The following is a 21,170-nucleotide window of genomic DNA, read 5'->3' on the forward strand; positions in this document are numbered from 1 at the left end:
GGGCAAGGAGAAAAGCTGGTGCTGTGGCAGGAAAGACGGGAGAACGGTGGTGAGGCGGTGTTTTACTGATGTACGTCAAAGACAATCAGTCATTGGGATTCAGGTGGCAAATGCTGCCTTTGTGGAGAGGAAGAGGGGCTGATGTGTGGCTAACATTAGCCTCCTCGGTCCAAAGTGATGTTTGTAGGCATTTAGATCCAAATTCTAACAAATTTTTCTCTAACATTTCAAAGTGTTCCATGGAACCCAGGATGCTAGATATAAATCACCTCATTTTTGAGTTTAAAAAAAAAAAAATTATTTCTTGAAGGTTTCTTTTGAAAAAGCAGTGAAAAAAGAAATCACATATCAGCTACACTGTCTTTTCAAAGCTGTATCATATCTATTTTTATATTCTCTAATTATGAATTCAGGCATTCAAAGAATAAATAGAATTTTCCAGATATGAAATAATGCTGCTTAAGAAATGAGACAGTTATCCTAATTTAAGTCCACAGAAAATTTTAAAAGTAATTAAAATTTTTTCTTCTGGCCTTCAAACTGAGTGCTATTTGAAAAAGTTTCATAGTGGAAATGAAACTGCCACGAAAGAATGAGTCATCACCACTCCTCCAACTTTTCTGTTTATTTAAAGCTCTAAAAATAACTTAGCTTTTTCATATTCCAGATTAACATTTTAGGAGCATCAGTACACGATCTAATTCTATGAGAAGGTCTCTTAATTTTCAGGGCAGGCATAGAAAGGAAGAGTTTTCCCAGGAACACATGAACATGTATAGTTTTCAGGTATAGAGAGGATTCAAAAAAACAATTAAGAACTAGCAAAGAGGGCTGGGGTTGTAGCTTAGCAGTAGACCGCTCCCCTAGCACATGTGAGGCGCTGGGTTCGATCCTCAGCACCACATAAAAATAAATAAATGAAATAAAGGTACTAAAAAAAAAAACAAGAACTAGCACAAAGCTGGGCACAGTGGTGCACACCTGTAATCCCAGTTTAGGAGGCTGAGGCGGGAGGATTGCAAGTTCAAACAACTTAGCGAGAGACCCTGTTACAAAACAGAAGATCAAAAGGGCTGGGGATATGGCTCAGTGCTTAAGCACTCCTGGGTTCAAAAAAAAAAAAGAACTAGTATGTGGTAAGGCCCTGGCTTTCATCCCCAGTACTGGGGCGGGGGCGGGGGGAATAACTAGCAAGGGATATTTTTAAAATGAATTATAAGGGCTGGGATTGTAGCTCAGTGGTGGAGTGCTTATCTCGCCACTGGGTTCAATCCTCAGCACCACATAAATAAATAAAATAAAAAGTTTTTAAAAAATGAATTGTAAGAGCTGGGGTTGTAGCTCAGTGGAAGAGCGCTTGTCTAGTGTGAGGCATTGGGTTCAATTCTCAGCACCATGTACAAATAAATAAAATAAAAGTCCTTCAACAACTAAAAAATATTTTTAAGAATGAATTATAAATAGAGATCACATGATTGATGGGCAAATCATTAGGAAGAGAAGTTTAAATTAATTTTCTTAAGTATATATAATCTCCAAGGGGACATTTTTAGCAAGGGGATGATATGTACACATAAAATAGAGTGAGCTATGCAAGGAGGTATTTTTGTGTTTTGTCCTTAAACCACATCATGGTTCTCTTTCTCTTTACAATGATCAGCTCTAGCTTCCCACCGGCATTGCCCCATTAAACTTGTTGTGGATGTTGGAGATTTTTTGTTATATATGGAAAATTACTGTTGATTCTCTTCACTTAGGTGTATATTTTTGCTTTCTTTCTCATAATGACTTCTTTATTTTCAAGGAGAACTGCCTGAACTCTGATGTAGTGGAGCAGATTTATAAGCGGAACCCCATCCTGCGATACACCCACCACCCCCTGCACTCCCCGCTCTTGCCCCTCCCCTATGGGGACATCAATCTCAACTGTAAGTCCAGAATCCCATCGGACCTCAGGGGCTGTGATTTTATTTTTTCCCTAATAACTCTGAGCTCTAACAACTTAGCGTCTAACTCAGATACTTAGTCATCATGAATGGGGATCTCAGAGTTTGGTTTTAGAGGTACGAGGGCTATAGTAAGATTTAAAGGGACTCAAGATGCCAGCACTCTACATGAACTCTCAGTAAATTAAATCAACACCTTACAATGAAACAGGCCTATGTTAGATGATTTTGCTCAAATGTAGGCTCGTGTACATGTATTTGGAGCACACTTTTAAGCAAGATAGTTTGTATCCAGGTGCATTAAATGCATTTTCAACTTAAGTTACATGGGTTTATCAGAATGTAACCTCATCATTATGTTGAGGTGCATCAATACCAGATAAGCAGATCCTAAACGATTTTGCATTCTAAGCACAGAACCTGTTCAGCCATAGACTACTTTTTTTGTTAAGTTGTCAATGGACTTTGTTTATTTATATGTGGTGCTGAGAATGGAGCCCAGTGCCTCACACATGATAGGCAAGCACTCTACCACTGAACCACAACCCCAGTCCCATAGGCTATCTTTTAAGTAAGCATTTTATGTACTAAAAATATGTATAACAAAACAGTGTGCCTTACCCACCTGTGTTTTGCTGCTTTGTTCAACTGATTCTAAAGTGTGGGGCACAGGGTGGGCACTGTATCAGGAAGTGGCTGTCTCCATTCATTCCTTCCTCTTGTCTGCGTCATACCCCTTTGAGACATCCGTTTTGTTGCTTTTCCTAGTGCTCAAAGACAAAGGCTACACAACCCTTCAGGATGAAGCCATCAAGATATTCAATTCCCTCCAACAACTGGAATCCATGTCCGACCCTATCCCAATAATCCAGGGCATCCTGCAGACAGGGCATGACCTCCGGCCTCTGCGGGATGAGCTGTACTGCCAGCTCATCAAGCAGACCAACAAAGTGCCCCATCCTGGCAGCGTGGGCAACCTGTACAGCTGGCAGATCCTGACTTGCCTCAGCTGCACCTTCCTGCCCAGCCGAGGGATTCTCAAGTATCTCAAGTTCCATCTGAAAAGGTAATGCCCAGGGGCTATGAGGTGAGCAGGAACTGTTTCACGAGTGGGGAGAGGGGCAGTCCCAGTTCTGACAAAGAGCACTCTGTAGGCAGGCACCCTTTGGTCTGCTTCAGCAAGCTCATAGGATGCAGATGTCCTTTCTTCAGGTCATGCAAGGCCATGACAGGGACCAGGTCACTTTGATGTAGCGTCCTCATGTGTAGGATATTGGGTACATTTAATTACAGAAACAGAAAAACCAACTTGGATATTTATTTCAGGCCAATCAAGTAGAAAACAATCTGATTTAAGTTTTTAAAAAATGTTTAAGAATTTTATTTTATACTTGCTATTAATAAATTTTATTGTGTCTGAGATTTATAAATAGTTTAATTTAATTGGATACATTCAACAGTAAAATGGGGGGCTGGAATTGTAACTCAGCAGTAGAGCGCTTACCTTGTATGCGTGAGGCACTGCATTCAATTTCCAGCACCACATGTAAATAAGCAGATAAAATAAAGGACCATCAACAACTAAAAAAAATCTAAAAAAAATATATAGAAATATGGTTATTATTTAGCAGATAAACCCATCTGTTACCTTATGTAGTTCAATCTACTGATTTTGGTTAACTGTGGGGAAACAACTTTCATAAGACATTAAGAAGCATGAGCCAGCCCTGGTGGCGCACGCCTGTAATCCCAGCAACTTTAGGAGGCTGAGGCAGGAGAATCACAAGTTCAAAGCCAGCTCCTGCAATTTAGCAGGACCATGTCTTGGGGATGTGGCTCAGTGGTTAAGTGCCCTTGAGTTCAATCCCTGGTACTAAAAAAAAAGGGTGGAGGCGTGGGGGGGAGCAGCAGCAGCATGAGACTTAGTTGAAGTGTTAATGGCACTGGCAAGGTGCTTGGCAGTGGGAGTGCCCCCCCCCCAACACACACACACACACACCAGCTCTTTATTTTTTCTGTAATTAGGCTGAAATCTGTACAGAATGAACTGGGCACTCAACAGGAAGGTACTGCTGCCTTCACCATCTTGGGCTCCAGGACCTTCCCACAGCCCAGATCCCAAGACCAACCAGTCTCCATCTACAGTTAATAGTTCATATATTTGTCTCCTAGGGTACGGGAACAGTTTCCAGGAACCGAGATGGAAAAATACGCCCTCTTCATCTACGAATCACTTAAGAAAACCAAATGCCGAGAGTTTGTGCCTTCCCGGGATGAAATCGAAGCTCTGATCCATAGGCAGGAAATGACGTCCACAGTGTACTGCCATGGCGGCGGCTCCTGCAAGATCACCATCACCTCCCACACCACAGCTGGGGAGGTGAGGCGTAGGGCATGCCCTCATCCCACTTGATGCACAACTGCCCACACGCCCAAGTCAGTGAGGTCATGCACGATTAGACTGGCTGTCTCGTACAGTACCCAGCTGCTCGGTAAACAGGGAAGCAAGCGCAACCTGCAACCAATTGCATGTACCTAGAGGTTCAAATAGTTCCTAAAGATGAGTGGAAACAAAAAGTTGTACTCGTGCCTGCTAATCTGAGAAGCAGCTGAGAATCTAGTAGAGGCAGCAGAGTTGATTCAGGTACATTGCTGTGTTCCTGAAGGATGTAGGGTGTTATTTCTGCAACAGAGTGTTTCTTTTTCTTTTAAATATTTTTTTAGTTGTAGATTGACACTTCATCTTTATCTTGTTTTTTTTATTTTTATTTTTTCCTGGTGCTGAGCATTGAACCCAATGCCTCACATGTGGCTCAACCACTGAGCCACAACCCCAGCCCCAGGGTGTTTTTTTTTGCCACGTGAATATTGAGAATGTTGGGTCAGATGAACTTTTTTTTTCTTGGAGTACTGGGGGTTGAACCCAAGGCATGCTGGGCCTACTGTTGAGCTACCTCCACAGCCCGCCCCCACTTTTCTTAATTTAATTTTAAGATAAGATCTCACTAATTTGCCCAGAATTACCTTGAACTTGAGGTCCTCCTGAGAAGCTGGGATTACAGCTGTGCACCCAACTCATTTTCTTTATTCAATTTAATCTTAGCATTATGAAACCCATTGGCTAAAAGAATTAGTACAGTAAAACCTCAGAAGGCTTCTTGTGTGGAAGAAGTATCATTGAAGTCACTTGTTTTTTGGAGTTTATGAATTTATTAGCTAAAAGACAGTACTTCAGTGTTTTTACTTTCCCTATTAGTATGGGTTTGCAAGAAATGTGTCCATTGATTGGTAAAGTACCCTATGTTCTTCCTTGGCAAGAATGAGATAAAATTAACTTTTAAGAGAAGGGAAAGCCAGGCGCCGTGGCACATGCCTGTAATCCCAGCAACTAGGGAGGCTGAGGCAGGAGGATCACAGGTTTAAGACCAGCCTCAGCAACTCAGCAAGGACCTAATAAGCAAAGCAACTTAGCAAGACCCTGTCTCAAAATTTTATAAAGGGCAGGGGATGTGGCTTAGTGGTAAAAGCGTCTGTCGATTCAGTCCACTGCACCAAAACCAAAAACAGGAGAATAAGGGGAAAATGTCACCTTTGAGATTCTGGGTGATCATACACATGACAGTTTCAGGAGGCTACTTGGACCCTCACTTGTGCCAGCAGCTCCCTCTGGGTCCACATGAAGGCACGTTCTAGAATTATGTGTTGGGACCATAGCCTCCAGAGCTGAGGAATTCCCGTGTGTCTTCCAGGTGGTAGAGAAACTGATCCGGGGTCTCGCCATGGAGGACAGCAGGAACATGTTTGCCTTGTTTGAGTACAATGGACACCTGGACAAAGCCATCGAAAGCCGAACCATTGTAGCTGATGTTCTAGCAAAGTTTGAAAAGTAAGTTCTTCATAAAGTGCTGAAAGGGCAAGTAAAAAATGTCAGAGCAGGGGCTGAGGGTTTGGACTTCCATTCCATGTTTGGTTCACTGTATGTTCAAGTTAGTTGGTTTTACCTGGGTTGAGCATATTTATCTTTTCAGCTCTGCCAGCTGTGTTTCTTGATTACTAGAGGAAGCCACAGTCTCAAATATGATTTAACTTGAAACTGGTTCTTCAACCCATTCTCTTTCTCAGTCACTTATTGTATTCATTGTCTTCGAATTTCTTGATTCTTAGGTTTTCACTTGTCATAAGCTTTGAATTAGGCCATCAGCCAACTTAGAAGCTCTTCAAACCACTTTTGATGTTTCCATTATGAAATGCACCTGCAATATCACACTTGGAGTTTCACACTTTCATTTTTTATTTCGTGCCCCCTAGGTGGTGGCACAAAAGTTATTCCTCAGCATAAATGCAGTCTGCATACAAGAATATTCAATATTTATGAATCATTTCAGGATTGGTAAAGGAAATGAAGAAATGACCTTTGTTTCTTTCCATTCTGTGGATTCAATATAAGGCCTAACCGGTACTAATCAATCTGGGTTCCTCAAAAAGTACTAGTTGGCATAGTTTTAACTGAAGGCTTCATGTTTGTTTTTGTAGAGTGAGACTTCTGGTTAGATAAAACTGCCGGGAACTATGATTAGCCCCCCCTTTTTCTCCCCCGGCCCATCCCCATCCCCAAGTCCAGCCTCACTGTCATCTGAGCATGGTCAGTGCCTCCTCCTGCCATGTAAGTCAGCTCCCTGCAGGCCACCCAAGGGCCATCTCTCATTTTGCTTTCTGAGTCTTGTGACTTCTCTCTCTAGGCTGGCCGCCACATCAGAATCAGGGGACTTGCCTTGGAAATTCTACTTCAAACTTTACTGCTTCCTGGACACGGACAATGTGCCAAAAGACAGTGTGGAATTTGCGTTTATGTTTGAACAGGTAAAGAGAATTCTTAAAAATAGATCCTTGCTGGCACACAGCAGAGAATCCCATGATGGAGCCTTATAAATCCACCTCTGGTCCTTAGAAATGGTGCGTGGTGCTAGATTCCCAGCAGGGACAAGGCCAGCGGCTCTAGCATTCATTTGTAGAATGGAACTTCTACAAAGTTTATGTCAGCTTCCCTGCCAGAAACTCTTCTCATTTGAGGAACACAGATCACGAGGAATAGAAGCTGTGGAACGAGTTCAGTGGTATCTGCACCAGGGAGTAATTTTGGGTTGAAAATGGTAAGGGGCTCAGGGTATGATTTTCTTCAGGCAGTCAGGGAGGGTGACATTCAAGAGCAGTCATGAGGGGGGCATGGGCATCCTGTAACAGTGCCGCTCTGACCACAGGGCTGTCGCCTCCTCCTTTCAGGCCCACGAAGCAGTTATCCACGGCCACCATCCAGCTCCTGAAGAAAACCTCCAGGTTCTCGCTGCCTTGCGGCTCCAGTACCTGCAGGGGGATTACACTCTGCACGCCACAATCCCACCTCTCGAAGAGGTTTATTCCCTGCAGAGACTCAAAACCCGCATCAGCCAGTCCACCAAGAGCTTCACCCCCTGCGAGCGGCTGGAGAAGAGGAGGACAAGCTTCCTGGAGGGGACACTGAGGCGGAGCTTCCGGACGGGGTCTGTTGTTCGGCAGAAGGTTGAGGAGGAGCAGATGTTGGACATGTGGATTAAGGAGGAAGTCAGCTCTGCTCGAGCCAGCATCATTGACAAGTGGAAGAAATTTCAGGGGATGAATCAGGAGCAGGCCATGGCCAAGTACATGGCCTTGATCAAGGAGTGGCCTGGCTACGGGTCCACGCTCTTCGACGTGGAGGTGAGAGCTGGCTGCTGTGCGGGTGGGCAGGTTCATGTGGCGGGAAGACAAGTTGGAACACTGTGCTCTCTCACCCTCTTTTATGAAAGCCTCCCGAACTTTACCATTAACACCTCCTACCTCCCCAGAGCTTTTTTTCTTCCTTTGCAGTAAATGTTCCTATAATATTTTAGGAAGGAATACAAAATTAAGATGTTATCTGTTCTTTTTTTTTATTTTAATTTTTTTAGTTGTATATGGACACCTACTTTTATTTCATTTACTTAATTTTATGTGGTATTGAGGATCAATCCCAGTGCCTCACATGTGCGAGGCAAGTGCTCTGCCACTGAGCCACAACCCCAGCCCCTTCATCTGTTCTTAAATAATTGCTACTTGTTCCTATGGAAGCTACAGAACTGATTTTTTTAGATGCTGATAGAAACCTGCATTTAAGTTGTTTAAAATTTTTAGCCACCAGCTGAGGTTTAATGAATTTCTGATTCATTTCCCGTTTTTTTTTTTTTTTCTTCTTCTTTTAATTTTTTTAAAGTAGACCATTATTTCAAAGGAATTCCTACTGATGATCAAAAGAAGGTTTTGACCATCAACTTTTCATTTCTCTGATTGTACACGATGTAGAGTCGCACCACATTGTGCAGTCATACATGTACCTAGGGTAATGATGTTCATCTCATTCCACCATCTTTCCAACCCCCATACCCACTCCTATTCCCTGCCTCCCCTTGGCCCAATCAAAGTTCTTCACCAGCCCCCCACCACCACCCAAAACACACACACCCATGGATCAGCATCCACTTATCAGAGAACATTCAGCCTTTTGTTTTTGGGGATTGGCTTACTTCGCTTAGCATGATATTCTCTAACTCCATCCATTTACTTGCAAATGCCATGATTTTATTCTCTTTTATTGCTGAGTAATATTTCATTGTGTATATATACCACAGTTTCTTTATCCATTCATCTATTGAAGGGCATCTAAGTTGGTTCCACAGTCTAGCTATTGTGAATTAGAGAGCACATGACTTTGAAAGCCCAAATATTTCCTCTCTGATCTGGCTTAGCTTCCAGTTTCTTATAGTCACAGTAATTCAGTATGTTATCTGATGACTTTAAATTGAGGCTCTATAAAAATCTAAATGTTAATTTTAGTTTCTAAGATCCTTTAATTGCTTCTCATTGGATGCTGTTTGGGGTTTGGTCCATGGTTGGTTCAGTTATGTTTGTCCCAAAGTATAAATCAGATGCTTTGTACCGTGTTCCTCCTCTTTTCATCATCCTCAATTTATACGTCTCCTGGTTTGCACTGGTTCAGCTCAGCCTACATTGCTGTTCTCTCCACTTAGCCTCCTTTTCTTCCACTGATGTATGTAAGAAATCTTAGTCAGACAGTGAACTGCCTGTTTACACTAAAAGGCAAAAAGTTGGTGCTGCTCCTGTAAAGAAGAGCCAAAATTGCCTGGCACACGGGGACTTGGAGAATGTTCCTCTGTGGCCATCCCAGAAAGGATTAGAGAAAGAACTAGAGACAGCAGCAGACCTGGCTCAGGCCACTTGGTGGCTGGAGATCTTGGTCAAGTCCCTGGCCAATGGCATTATCAGCCCTCTTCCATGTGGCTGATTCAGGTGGCTAAATAGTAGAATGCTTCCAAGAGGTGAAGAGTCCATACAGCACCTTAGACTGATGAGGTTCCCAGTTCGTAAGATTGATCATCTAGTCAGAAGTCAATCAGGGTAGCCAGAGAGCTGCCGTGAATACAGTGAATGCAGTCAGAGTTCTGTGCTGAGCTCTTGTCTCACTCTGTCTGGTGGCTTCTAGACTGTGTTTCTCCTGCCTTGCCATTAAACCTTCATCCCAACTCTTTTGGCCACCAGTGCAAGGAAGGCGGCTTCCCCCAGGAGCTCTGGCTGGGCGTCAGCGCGGATGCCGTCTCTGTCTACAAGCGTGGGGAGGGAAGACCATTAGAAGTCTTCCAGTATGAACACATCCTCTCTTTCGGGGCACCCCTGGCAAACACGTACAAGATCGTGGTGGACGAGCGGGAACTGCTCTTCGAAACCAGTGAGGTAAGAGGCAGAACAGGCATGTGTTCACTGGTGACCTTGAGGAAAGAGCAAGGTGGCACCCCATTTCCTGACACCTTTGACCATTTGGATACTCTCCTTGTTTTTATATGAAAGTGCAGTATTGTGGCCCCTCCCCCCAAATTAAGCCCAAATTTCTTCTGCATACCTTTAAAATAGAGAAATTTGGTTCTATTTTATCAGGGAGGAAAGGAAGAGAAAGGGAAATGATAAAGATGTCCATGAAAAAGCATAATATTTAAAGTGAAAATTAGACAATTGTGCCAAAGCATTGCAGCAGTGAGACTTGATTCTGATTGCGGTCACAGAGCAGGAGGGAGCCGAGGGGCATGACCATCTGTGTAGCTAATTCTAGATCTCAAAGTCATACACAAAATAGCCTCTAAGTATGTCAACTCCAAACTTTAACAAATATAGCAAGAATACTAGTCTCCTGAGGCCTGCACAAAGGGAGTGGCTGGCGGCAAAGAGGTAGACGGAAATGCTGCCCATGGTATGATAACGAGGAGGGTGCTCGAGGTGCTGGAAGGCAGGGAGGCAGGGGGTGCCATGCAGCAGGCACCCTAGGCAGACAGAAATGCACAATGAGAGGAAAGGGCTGGGGATTCCCCAACCAGAGGGCCCCAAGCGCAAGGCTGTAGGATTTGGGTGAATCCAGTAGACAATAGAAAGTCACTGTGGGATCTTCATGCATGACACTTCCACAGTGATTTTGCTCACAGTGATCTGGAGTGGGATTGGAAGGGCAGAGGGATCAGGGAGATGAAGCCTGTTAGGATGGGGTCACAGGACATAGCCAGCAGTGAGGAGGGCTGGCCAAAGAGGGTAGCAGTGATGGTGGCACCCTTGGAAGGAGCTATGGGAGCTCCCAGTTTTATGAGGTGGCTGGTAGGGAACAGAAGCAGGCCAGGTGTCGGGACAGCTTCCCAGAGCCCTCTGCTGGCCTCCATGACCAAGGTGCTGTTTCTTCCGCTGCCTCCCAAGGGGTAGACCAAAATTGGTTGATTCAAATTTCAGGACTGATTGTGAACTTCACAGTTCTCATTTGTTTTCAGTAAGGGAAGTAATTCTAACCCTGATGATACCCAGACTAGTGTCTGCAAGCTCTCATAACTTATCTAAAGCAAAACTGTTGTTTTGCATGCATGAACCACCAGGTGGCGCACATTGTATTTGGAAAAGCCGCATTCCCTGACTAGGAATAGGTAAAGGCAGCTCAACTGAAGACAGGAGCCCTGAATTAGTATGGAAAGCTGCTGCCTTATGCTTGGAGAATAAATAGAGGATGTCTGGTGTTCAGGCTGGGCCTTTTGACCTGGTGGAAACTGGTAACCAAGTGTGGGTTCTGCTCCCTTGGGCAGGTGGTGGACGTGGCCAAGCTCATGAAAGCCTACATCAGCATGATCGTGAAGAAGCGCTACAGCACCACGCGCTCCATGAGCAGCGAGGGCAGCTCCAGGTGAAGACAGAAGAGCCCACACAGCCAATATCTGAACATGCCACCCTCTGGCTTAGGCCAGCTCCAGGGTCCCGAGTCTGGCCAATGGCCAACCTGCCCAGGCTTTCTGGAAGCCCCTCACTGGGGGAGAGGATTCTCCAGGGGTCCTTTTCGCCCTGTCAGCTTCAATGATCATGTATTAAGCTGTCAACCTTAACAGTCTGCACAATTTCCAAAGCTTTACTACTCTTAGATGACACATGCCTTAAAAAAAGAAAGGGGAGAAAAACCACGCTGCCACCAAAGCAGCCAGAAGTGCCTTAATTGGGATCCAACCCGTGGACCTTAACTGTGCTACTGAGGGGAGGTGCTCCCCGCGGGGAAACCTGCGGAGTGGAGGGGGTTGTCTGTCGTGATTATGCACTAACCTCCCAGCCTGATTTCCCTGCGGTGAGGGAAGGTGAGGGAGTGGGGAGGTGAGGGCGGAGGGGTGGTATATTTTAGTTGGAGCGCTGCTGGCAGCCTTCCTCGTGGACATGTATTAACTTTTTTGCTTTGTTTCATCTTCTGAGTGTCTGTGCTTGCCCGTGCATGCCTGTGTTCATAAACTCAACACTTTTAATCATTGTTTCATGAACATTAAACACAAAGGGAAGAGGATGTGCAATGGTGTAAACAGTCTGTATATTTTAATAGTTCAGAGTTCTAGTCTTCAGTTGTGACTTTATTAAGGTGGTTTTATTAACAAACCGGAATCCTGGATTTTCCTGTCTTTGCTGTATTTTGAAAAAACATGTTTTGACTCAGTTTTGTTTTACATGTAGCAAAGTCTGCACTCTGTGTCTGCTGTATTACAAACAGATCTGCAGCCCACAAGATAACTGTATTTATGAACCACTCTTAAAACTGCCGACTCCAGTACTGTCTTTAGAGCAATATGAAGTCATTTTATTTGGAGTCTTTGTATTTCTAAAAGAGTTAAGTTAAAAAACATTTTTCTTTGGAGGTAAGCCTGTACCACTCTGGATAGATTACAGACATAATGGCATTGAATATGGGGAAGCTACCGCATTGCTGCAAGGGGTAACACAGGGGCGAACCTCTGAAGCACACCCGTATTAAACGCTGAGGCTTTGGTAAAATGAGACCATTTTATCCCAAGTTTATGTTGGTGGTCAGAACTGGCCCCTCTAAATAAGTCAGCATTTTTGACCAGAAGAAAAATATTCTGGACTTGGACCTTTATTTTTATACGGAAAAGTTATAAAGACTTGGGACAATGAAGTCTACCCATTAAAAAAAAAAATTGCCTTATCCCTTATGAACAACTATGTGAAATTGTTTGTTGGCTCACAGAAAGTCTGACAATAAAGGATATTAGCTAACATGCTGTGTGTTTCCTTTATCAGGGTGACTCGAAATAACTGTGAGGGGCTCATTTTTGTTTTGATTTTTGGTTGTATTGCTTTTGGCTCTGTGTTTCCTGTATATTCATCCCTCGTATCTGCAGGGACTGGTTCTAGGACCTGCAGGAGTGAAAATCTGCAGATGCTCGGCTCCCTTATATAAAATGACACAGTATTGCACATAATCCTCACACATCCATTCGTATACGGTAAATCATCTCTAGATTACGTAAAAAATAACATGCTATGTAGGTGTGCTGTACTGGGGAATACTGACTAAAGTCTGTGTGCTTGATACAGTTTTTTTGTTTGTTTGTTTGTTTGTTTGTTTTGGTACCAGAGATTGAACTCAGGGGCACTTGATCACTGAGCCACATTTCCCAGCCCTATTTTGTATTTTATTTGTAAGAGACAGGGTCTCACTGATCTGTGATTAGTTGGACCCATGGAAAAAGAATCTGTGGACTCTTTGCTCCCAGGCTCAAAATCAGGCAGATTAATGGCCATCTTGATCATTCTCTCAGAAGGTGAAAGGATTGGTAAGTGACATTAGACACATCTAGTTTTTGAAATATGTTTTGTCAGTCTCCTTTGCCTGTCTCCAAAATATGCCTGACCTTGAAATCCATGATCCAGACCCGCCTGCAATTCACTGTGCTGCAGAGCACACAAGCCATTTGGCCATGCCCTGGGAAGTCACCTGAAGCCAGGTGCTACTGAGAACCTGTGGCCTCAAGGGGTGGCAATTGAAGAGGCTTGCTGCCAGAGGGCTGGATCCCCTCTGGAACCACTACCTGAAGGGCGCCCCCACCCTCCAGTTACATGAGCAAATGGCAGGGAAGGAAAGGGAGAGAATAGCATCTCCACTGAGTGCCGGTAGCTTTGTGTGCTTTAATGTTTTATTTGGAAGTATTTGGAGATTCAGAGGGTGCTGCAACGCAGCATACAGGAATGAGAGGTCCACACCACCGGGTCCCCCAGTCATAACAGCCTGCAATGCTGCAGAACTGTCCCGCACCCTGGAGAGGAGCCCATAGCTTCCTCAACCCATGGTCCATTCTGAGTCCCCGGTTCTGCACATGCTTGTTGGTATGTTTGATGTCCATGGCTTTGAATGACCTGAGTGGGGGAACTGTGCCTTTTTATTATTGAGGTCAGCATCAGAGTGAAGGACAGCGTCATTCAGATTTAAGCTCAACTATATTTTCACATATTCTTATTTTTAATTCTTTGGAAGAGAATACACAGGTGATTTTTTTAAGTATTTTTTTTTAAAGAGAGAGAATTTTTAAATATTTATTTTTTAGTTTTTCGGCGGACACAACATCTCTGTTTGTATGTGGTGCTGAGGATCGAACCCGGGCTGCACGCATGCCAGGCAAGCACACTACCACTTGAGCCACATCCCCAGCCCTGTTTTTTTTTTTTGTTTTTAAATACTAAAGGTAAAAAGTGACTTTTCCTCCCAGCATAGAATTACCCAGTTTTCCATCCGTAGAGCCAAGGTTGTTTTGTTTTATTTTTGCCATTTTCTTAAATATTCTTCCAGAAATACTTTAAACTGTCCCAAGCATGTACCCACATATATATCCTCTGCCCCTGTTATTTATTTTTAAAGAAAATATAAAAGCCTAAACCCTTTTGTACCTTGTTTTTCCCCCAGAACACTGTTTTAATTGCCATTCTTCATTAATACTTAGAGATGTTCTTATTCTTTTCAACCAGTGTAGAGTACAGCAAACAGCTTTGTGGGAAAAAAGAAATGGCCACCTAATTTATTTCTAAAAATAGTTCAGAAATCTAACAGGGCAGTTTTTTCAGTTATGAGACTTGATTCAAACAACAATCAGTCGACATAAAAATATGTCATAATAAAGTTCTACATTATCTAGGTCATATGCTGGGGACCTTCAATAAATTCTAGAAGTAGTTTACAAATATAAAAGCAAGTGCTAATGAATACAAAGATTCCAATGCACCAGAAGTGTTTGAGAAAAAACTAAATATACATAAAGCTAATCCTTGGTGGGGGGGGGGGGGGGGTGGGGTTGAACCCAGGGTGCTTAACATTGAGCCACATCCCCAGCCCTTTTTATTTTTTTTTTATTTGGAGATAATGTCTCTCTAAGTCGCTTAGGGCCTTGCTCAGTTGCTGAGATGGGATTTGAATTCATGATCCTCCTGGCTCAGCCTCCAGAGCTAAATTTAACCAATATATTTACAGCTATTTCATGCAGTTGATCAGAAAAGCATTATGATACACATGTGGGGAAATATGGGGCTTGGATTCTAGGTTTGGCACTTCTATTTTCAAAGTATGCAATCTTTTAGACCAGGTTTCAGCAAACTGAAGCCCAGAAGCCAAATCTAGCCCGCCACATGTTTTTTTAAATGGTTTTATTAGAACAGATCTGCACCAGCAAAGTTAAGTAGCTTTACTCAAGGCTGAAAATATTTACTCTCTCATACTTTTATTTAAAGAATTTGCTGCCAGGCACAATGGCACACACCTAATCCCAGTGACTGAAGGCTTAAGCAGGAGGGTGGCAAGTTCAAGGCCAGCCTCTGCAACTTAGTGACTCCCTGCCTCAAATCAAAAAATAAAATGTTCTGGGAATGTAGTTCAGTGGTAAAGTGCCCGCCCGTAGATTCAATCCCCAGTAAAACAAGAAAGGATTTACTGACTTTCCTCTTTTAGGTAATTACAGAAATATATTTCCTTTATAACTTCAGCTGTAGTTAGAATTTCTATTCTGTGTTATGTGAGGGGTATAGTCCCCATTTTTGAGATGGGTTTTTGTTTGTTTAGTTGGTTGGTTGGGGGGTTTTTGTTTTTTGTTTATTGGGGGTTTTTTTGGTGCTGGGGATCAAACCCAGGGCCTTGGTACATGCGAGGCAAGCATTCTACCAACTGAGCTGTATCCCCAGCCTGAGATTTTTGGTTTGTTTTTGTTCATTATTTTGAGTGAATCGCCTCCTCTCCCTGCATTTCCCCATCAGTACAAACTAGCTCAGCATCACCTCTCATTTCTCTTGATCTGTCAGTAAATTGATTAAAGGACATAAAGTTTCTCCAGGACAAAGACATCCTTCCACCTGACCCAGGACATCCAGCATTCTGCCTGCCTCAAATGCTTTAGGGGCTCAACTTAGCCATAAGTAGTGAACAGATTACAGCCCCACCTTTCAACAAATTTATTATGAAAATGAGATAAATACACATGAACATGCTAAATAACTGCATAGATAGCCTGAGTCAGGTGAGTATCAATAAGGTAGCATTGCAGATGCCTAAAGCAGGCAGATGGATGTGTGGGAAAGGGTTGTGGGCTCTGAGCCGGGTCTGCAATATGGCAGGTCTTGGTTGGTGAAGAGGAAGAAATTCTTGCTGGAGGGCCCTGAAGAACCAAGCTCAGGTGTGGAGTAGAGATGGGCTTGGGGCAGGTGTCAGTACAAAGTCAGAGCATGCTTTCATTTCATCCCCATTGTGTCCGTCCCTAGCTTATAGTCTTTTGCTAGCCAGCAGTGACAAAGGGAACAGTACTGGTGACACCCAGTACCTGCATTCCACAAGACCAGAGCTGGAATTGCTAAGCATTTGGAATTCTGGCAGTGACGTGCTGGTAAATTAATAAAGGCCTGCTTCAGAGTGTTTGTTGGTTTTCTAGGTGTAAATATTCCCACCGTGGCTGCTTCCAGACTCCAAGGTGGCATCACTGAATGCAGAGTCAGAATGAGATGCACACAGTCAAGTTTCCCAGCTGCTAGGAGCCAGGGCTTACACAAAGTATAGAATCTTGTCCCTATCTTTATTCTTCCCAGGGACTTCTCTTTTCCATTTCAAGTTCTAACAGGATTGCATTGATAAGCAGTTTGAGACTTGAACAGGTCTACTCCTCAGGCACTCATACATTTGCTTGGTGGCAAACAGTTGGAAGATTATAGTTCTTGTCATTTCCCCCGTGATAGGCCAGAAAAGAAAACAAATAATTCCTATAAATCTGATCTCTTGGGAGAATGATTCTCTGTAAATTCATCATGTGACTCAGCATTGAGGAAATTTAATAGGTCTCTTGATTAGAGATAATATGACCCCAAGGATCAACACCAACCATAACATAATTCAATTAATTTTAATAAGTACGTATTATTATGTTGCTATTTGGATGAGAAAACAACACTACTTTAGTGGGATTTCAAAGGAAATAAAAGTATCTTTAGTAAGTTACTTGAAGACTAGTTGGGAGTAGAGGATAGGCAGATAGGAGACAATAAAACAATTGGAACAGCAGGAGTATGTGGGCAGTCTGGGCATGTGTTGAAGGGACCCAGAAAGAAGAGTGCAGAGAGCAAAGTTTTGAAAGGGACTTTGAGCCAAAACATATAGATTTATGACATTTAGCGTATGCGCCAGTACAGTGACACAAATGAAGAAAATTCACAAGGTGAACAACCATTTATAAAGCAAAATTTTAAAAATAACACCTTTACAATGCTATCACAAGCATTTAACATTTAAAAGGAAATCTAAAGGAAACAGTGTCCTCTTGTGTCACAGCTCCTGACTTTTTTTTTTAAGAGAGAGGAGAGAGAGAGAATTTTTAATATTTATTTTTTAGTTATTGGCGGACATAACATCTTTGTATGTGGTGCTGAGGATCGAACCCGGGCCGCACGCATGGCAGGCGAGCGCGCTACCGCTTGAGCCACATCCCCAGCCCCTCCTGACTTCTTTATGCTAGTCTGAACTGAAAAGTAAGTTAGCTGGGTGCAATGATGCATGCCTGTAATTCCAGCGGCTCAGGAGGCTGGGACAGGAGGATAGTGAGTTCAAAGCCAGCCTCAGCAAAAGCGAGGCAGGCGCTAAACAACTTGGTGAGACTCTGTCTTTAAATAAGGCTGGTTCAATGGTTGAGTGCCCCTAAATTAAATCCCAGTATCCCCCCCCCAAATAAAGTAAATTGATTCACAAAATCGTATGAAATGAAAGGTAGAAATTGCTGTGATGTGAATGTCAACTAATCATAAGAGCAAAGCTATGTATCAGATGGAAAGAGACTGAGGTGGTCAACTCAATTTATACTTATGCAGATGAGGAAGCCTAAAGCTTATAACACCTACTGTGCTGGTCCCTGTGCTGAATGTAAAACAGCAAGACAATCTAACTTCTAAAATAAAATGAAAGTCATTCCTTCATGACAAAGAGAAAGCACCATTAATTTGTTAGTAGAGAGCTCCTGCTTGGAATGTTTATTTTGTATCTTAAACAGCTGGCCATCTAGTACTTGGTAGAATCATGAATTTTTTAAAAGTTAAGTTTCGGCTGCTATTCAACTCCTGCCTGTCATCCCCCGGAATCACCCATGCAAGAAGCACATTGATTGCAAATTGATACCTGCAGCAAAGCACACCGCTCTGTCCGGATTCTGCAGGAATAGTTCTTTGTCATTCCAGCCTCTGCTTAAACATGGTCTCCAGAGGGTCCTACCTTACCACCAAATTTGAGTCATTATTGTCCCACCATTTGAAGTAGCACTTGCTACTAAATGATTTTTATTCCAACTAGAATCGTAAGTTCCGTGAGAGCAGAAATCATTTCCTATTATCACTGTCACTCTGTTATCTAGAACCATATCTGAATGTACTAGATACTGAGTATTTCTTAATAAATGAATAAATTGTAACTTTCAATTTGGGGTCACGCTAGCTGAGATTCCCTAGAGAACAGAGCATGAGGCAGAAATTAACTACATGTACTTCAGGAAGTGCAATCCCAGGGCAGCCAGGAAAGGGAGTGGGGTCAGGGAGGGTGGGAAGCTCTCCTGTGTGGCTCTTCTCACCATGGCCAAGGGCAGCCAGGGAAGTCCCACCCCAGAGCAGTCAGCAGCAGGAAGGAAGATCTACCTTCCTGGCTTGGTTCTGTCTCCCTTTCCTTGCCTAATTGCACTACATGGGTAGCCAGCTTCCCACATTTCCATGTCATCTATCTGGTGCCTTTAAAACCCACTTAAGAATCCAAATGTGGTGGGATGAGGAACACCCCCACCCACAAAGATACCCGTGTCCTAATCCCCAGACCCTGTGGATGTTCCTTTTTGGCAGAAGGGACTTCCAGATAAGTTATGGGTGTAACAGGAGGAGATCATGCTATTTGTCCAAATGGGTCCCTCATAAGAGGGAGGCAGGAGATCAGAGTCAGTATGAAGAAATGGGACGATGGAAAAGGTTGGAGTGATGCAAGAAAGGGGCCACAAACTAAGGAATGCCAGCAGCCCTGGAGCCAAGAGGGGCGTGGAATCCTTAGAAGGAACCAGGCCTGATGGTAGACTCATGAAATTTGTGTCAGAATTTTGACCTCCAGAACTGTAAGAATATTAATTTTGTTCTAACCCACAAAATTTTGTGAATTTTATGTGTCACATAATCTACAATCTTACATAAACCCATCGCAAACATACCTTTCATATTTGATTACAAGCTATTTAGCCAGGACAGAATTCTTTTATTTAGACTTGATATAGAATTTATATAGTTGCTTTAGCAAACAAACCCCTCTATGTCTACTACCTATCACAACTGAAGATGGTTTCTTGCTTACACAACCGTCCAATATTGGTATAACACTGGGAAGGTGCTGGCTCTTTCTTGTGGCTATTCAAAGGCCTTGACCGACAGAGGCAATTCCTTCTTTTATATTTAGCTTGCATGGTCTCCCTGGGCACAGAAACTGCTGACATACAGAAAGGAGCAGTTGACTGGGTAAGGTCAGCTACCTCTTAAACTCCTCAGCGGAGAGATGATGTCACCTCTGCTTAAGATCTGCTAGCAAGATCTAGTCATGTGGCATGGCTTATGAGCAAAGGATGCTGGGAAGTATAGCCGCAGGCTGGGCAACTGCCCCTCAGTAACGGAGCTTCGCTACCGTAAGGGAGTGTGATGCTGGCCAGTCAGCTCCCACTGCCACAGCCTGCCCCTCTGGCCAAGAAATACCCACAAAGACTCCCCCAGATACAGAAAACTCCTCCTATAGCCAAAAAAGAACACTAAGGTAAGTCAACTCAACATCCTGATGAGCTACTGAATCCCTAGGAACAAAACAGGCAGGCAGCTATCGGGAGGGCTCAATCTGTGTAATAGAAAGAAATCAAGGATGGATGATGAGGAGCCCACAAAAAGCCTCTGTTCTTTGTCAGTTTCTAGGCCCAAGCCATTGTTGGGAGTGAGGCCCACCAACTGAAGAAAAGTCTGGGTCCCCAGGAGGAAGACCATAGCAACAGTGTGAGGGCCTAGATCTACTCCCCCAAGAAATCTGCTTGGGTGACTGACAACTGTTGACAAGGTCTTAACAGGTATAACACACAGAGGCACAAATCAACACCATGGGCCCCAGTAAGAGTAGAAGAATATTGGAACTAGGTAAAACATGGAGACTGGCTCAGATCCAGCTTAATAGGGCCAGTGATCTGCAGACCAACCCAATGGTCATTCATCTACCTCCCAAATATAAAATAAAATTAGACATCCTTTGTAGTGCACACTCTCACTTTGGTTCCTTGGCTTAGAGTAAGACTATCAATCATAATAGAGGACCCAGGACAATTCTCTGAAATGAATCTCCTCCATGACCAAATAGTGCAACTAAAATAACATGCATCCTGGGGCAAATTGCAGGAATGGGCGGTCAACCCCATTATATCGCCATTTAATTCACAAGTCTGGGCCTTACAAAAACCAGAGCGATCTTAGAGGATAGGATGACAGCAAACTATGGCAAACTCAACAAAGAGTAGTCACCATGGCACTTGCGGTGCCAGATGTGGCATGATTGCTAGGTCAGGATAGCTTGGCCTGAGTTCATGTTATGTGCAATGTAACTCAGTCCTCCTTAAATTCTTGTTTTTTGAACTAATTTCAAATGAACTTAAATTAGAATATATAACAATGTCTGACCAAAAAAAAAATGAAACATGTAGGATTCTTTCTTCAAATAGAGTTATATAATTAAAACATAGTAAATGTCATTTTCTGTGATGATAAATTATTCATATGGTGCTTACTTGGCAAACACAATCATTCAGAACATGGCCAAGAATGTGCAAGGAAGCAAAACTTGGCTTCATATGAGTAACTAACAACTGTCCATGTGAGCTTTGCTGATTCCTCTTCTACACACACACACACACACACACACACAGAGTCAGAAAACCTTACCTTCTCTTTCATCACACTCAGCTAATGCCCTCGTTTCTCCCCACTCGCCTGAGCCCTCTGCAGTGGGTGATCTGTCATCTGCAGAACCCCCTAATCATCACCTCTCCTGAGTTCTCTGCACCACCTGGCTCTAAATGAAACCCCCAAACCTCAAAACCTTGTGGGTGAGGATTGACTATGCGATGACCTGCCCCTTGTACTTCTTTATCTTCTTTCTTTGCAGAAAGTCCTTAGGCACTTGGAGGCAATGCCCTTGGTCCATCCATTCTTCCTTGTCCAAGTATCTGCTTATCTTTCTCTGCAACACTATTCTGGAGACTTCCTTCTCATGAACATCCAGTGACTGGATTC

General features: G+C 43.3%; 1 protein-coding gene across 1 annotated transcript in view; it reads left to right on the forward strand.

Annotated features, from left to right (window-relative positions):
• Nucleotides 1–12,587, forward strand: part of Myo10 (myosin X) — a 204,821-nt gene extending 192,234 nt beyond the window's left edge. The window contains exons 34-41 of the mRNA XM_046456288.2: nt 1,805–1,928; nt 2,715–3,012; nt 4,119–4,326; nt 5,696–5,832; nt 6,686–6,806; nt 7,227–7,679; nt 9,555–9,746; nt 11,126–12,587. Of these exons, the coding sequence (XP_046312244.1) occupies nt 1,805–1,928; nt 2,715–3,012; nt 4,119–4,326; nt 5,696–5,832; nt 6,686–6,806; nt 7,227–7,679; nt 9,555–9,746; nt 11,126–11,227 (1,635 nt within the window). The 3' untranslated portion in view covers nt 11,228–12,587. The remainder of the gene's footprint in view (nt 1–1,804; nt 1,929–2,714; nt 3,013–4,118; nt 4,327–5,695; nt 5,833–6,685; nt 6,807–7,226; nt 7,680–9,554; nt 9,747–11,125) is intronic.
• Nucleotides 12,588–21,170: the final 8,583 nt, after the last annotated feature.

Source organism: Marmota monax, unplaced genomic scaffold (genome assembly GCF_021218885.2).
Source record: "Marmota monax isolate L192 unplaced genomic scaffold, Marmota_monax_Labrador192_F-V1.1 WCK01_AAM20220418_F8-fsc00037, whole genome shotgun sequence".
NCBI classification, from domain to species: domain Eukaryota; kingdom Metazoa; phylum Chordata; class Mammalia; order Rodentia; family Sciuridae; genus Marmota; species Marmota monax.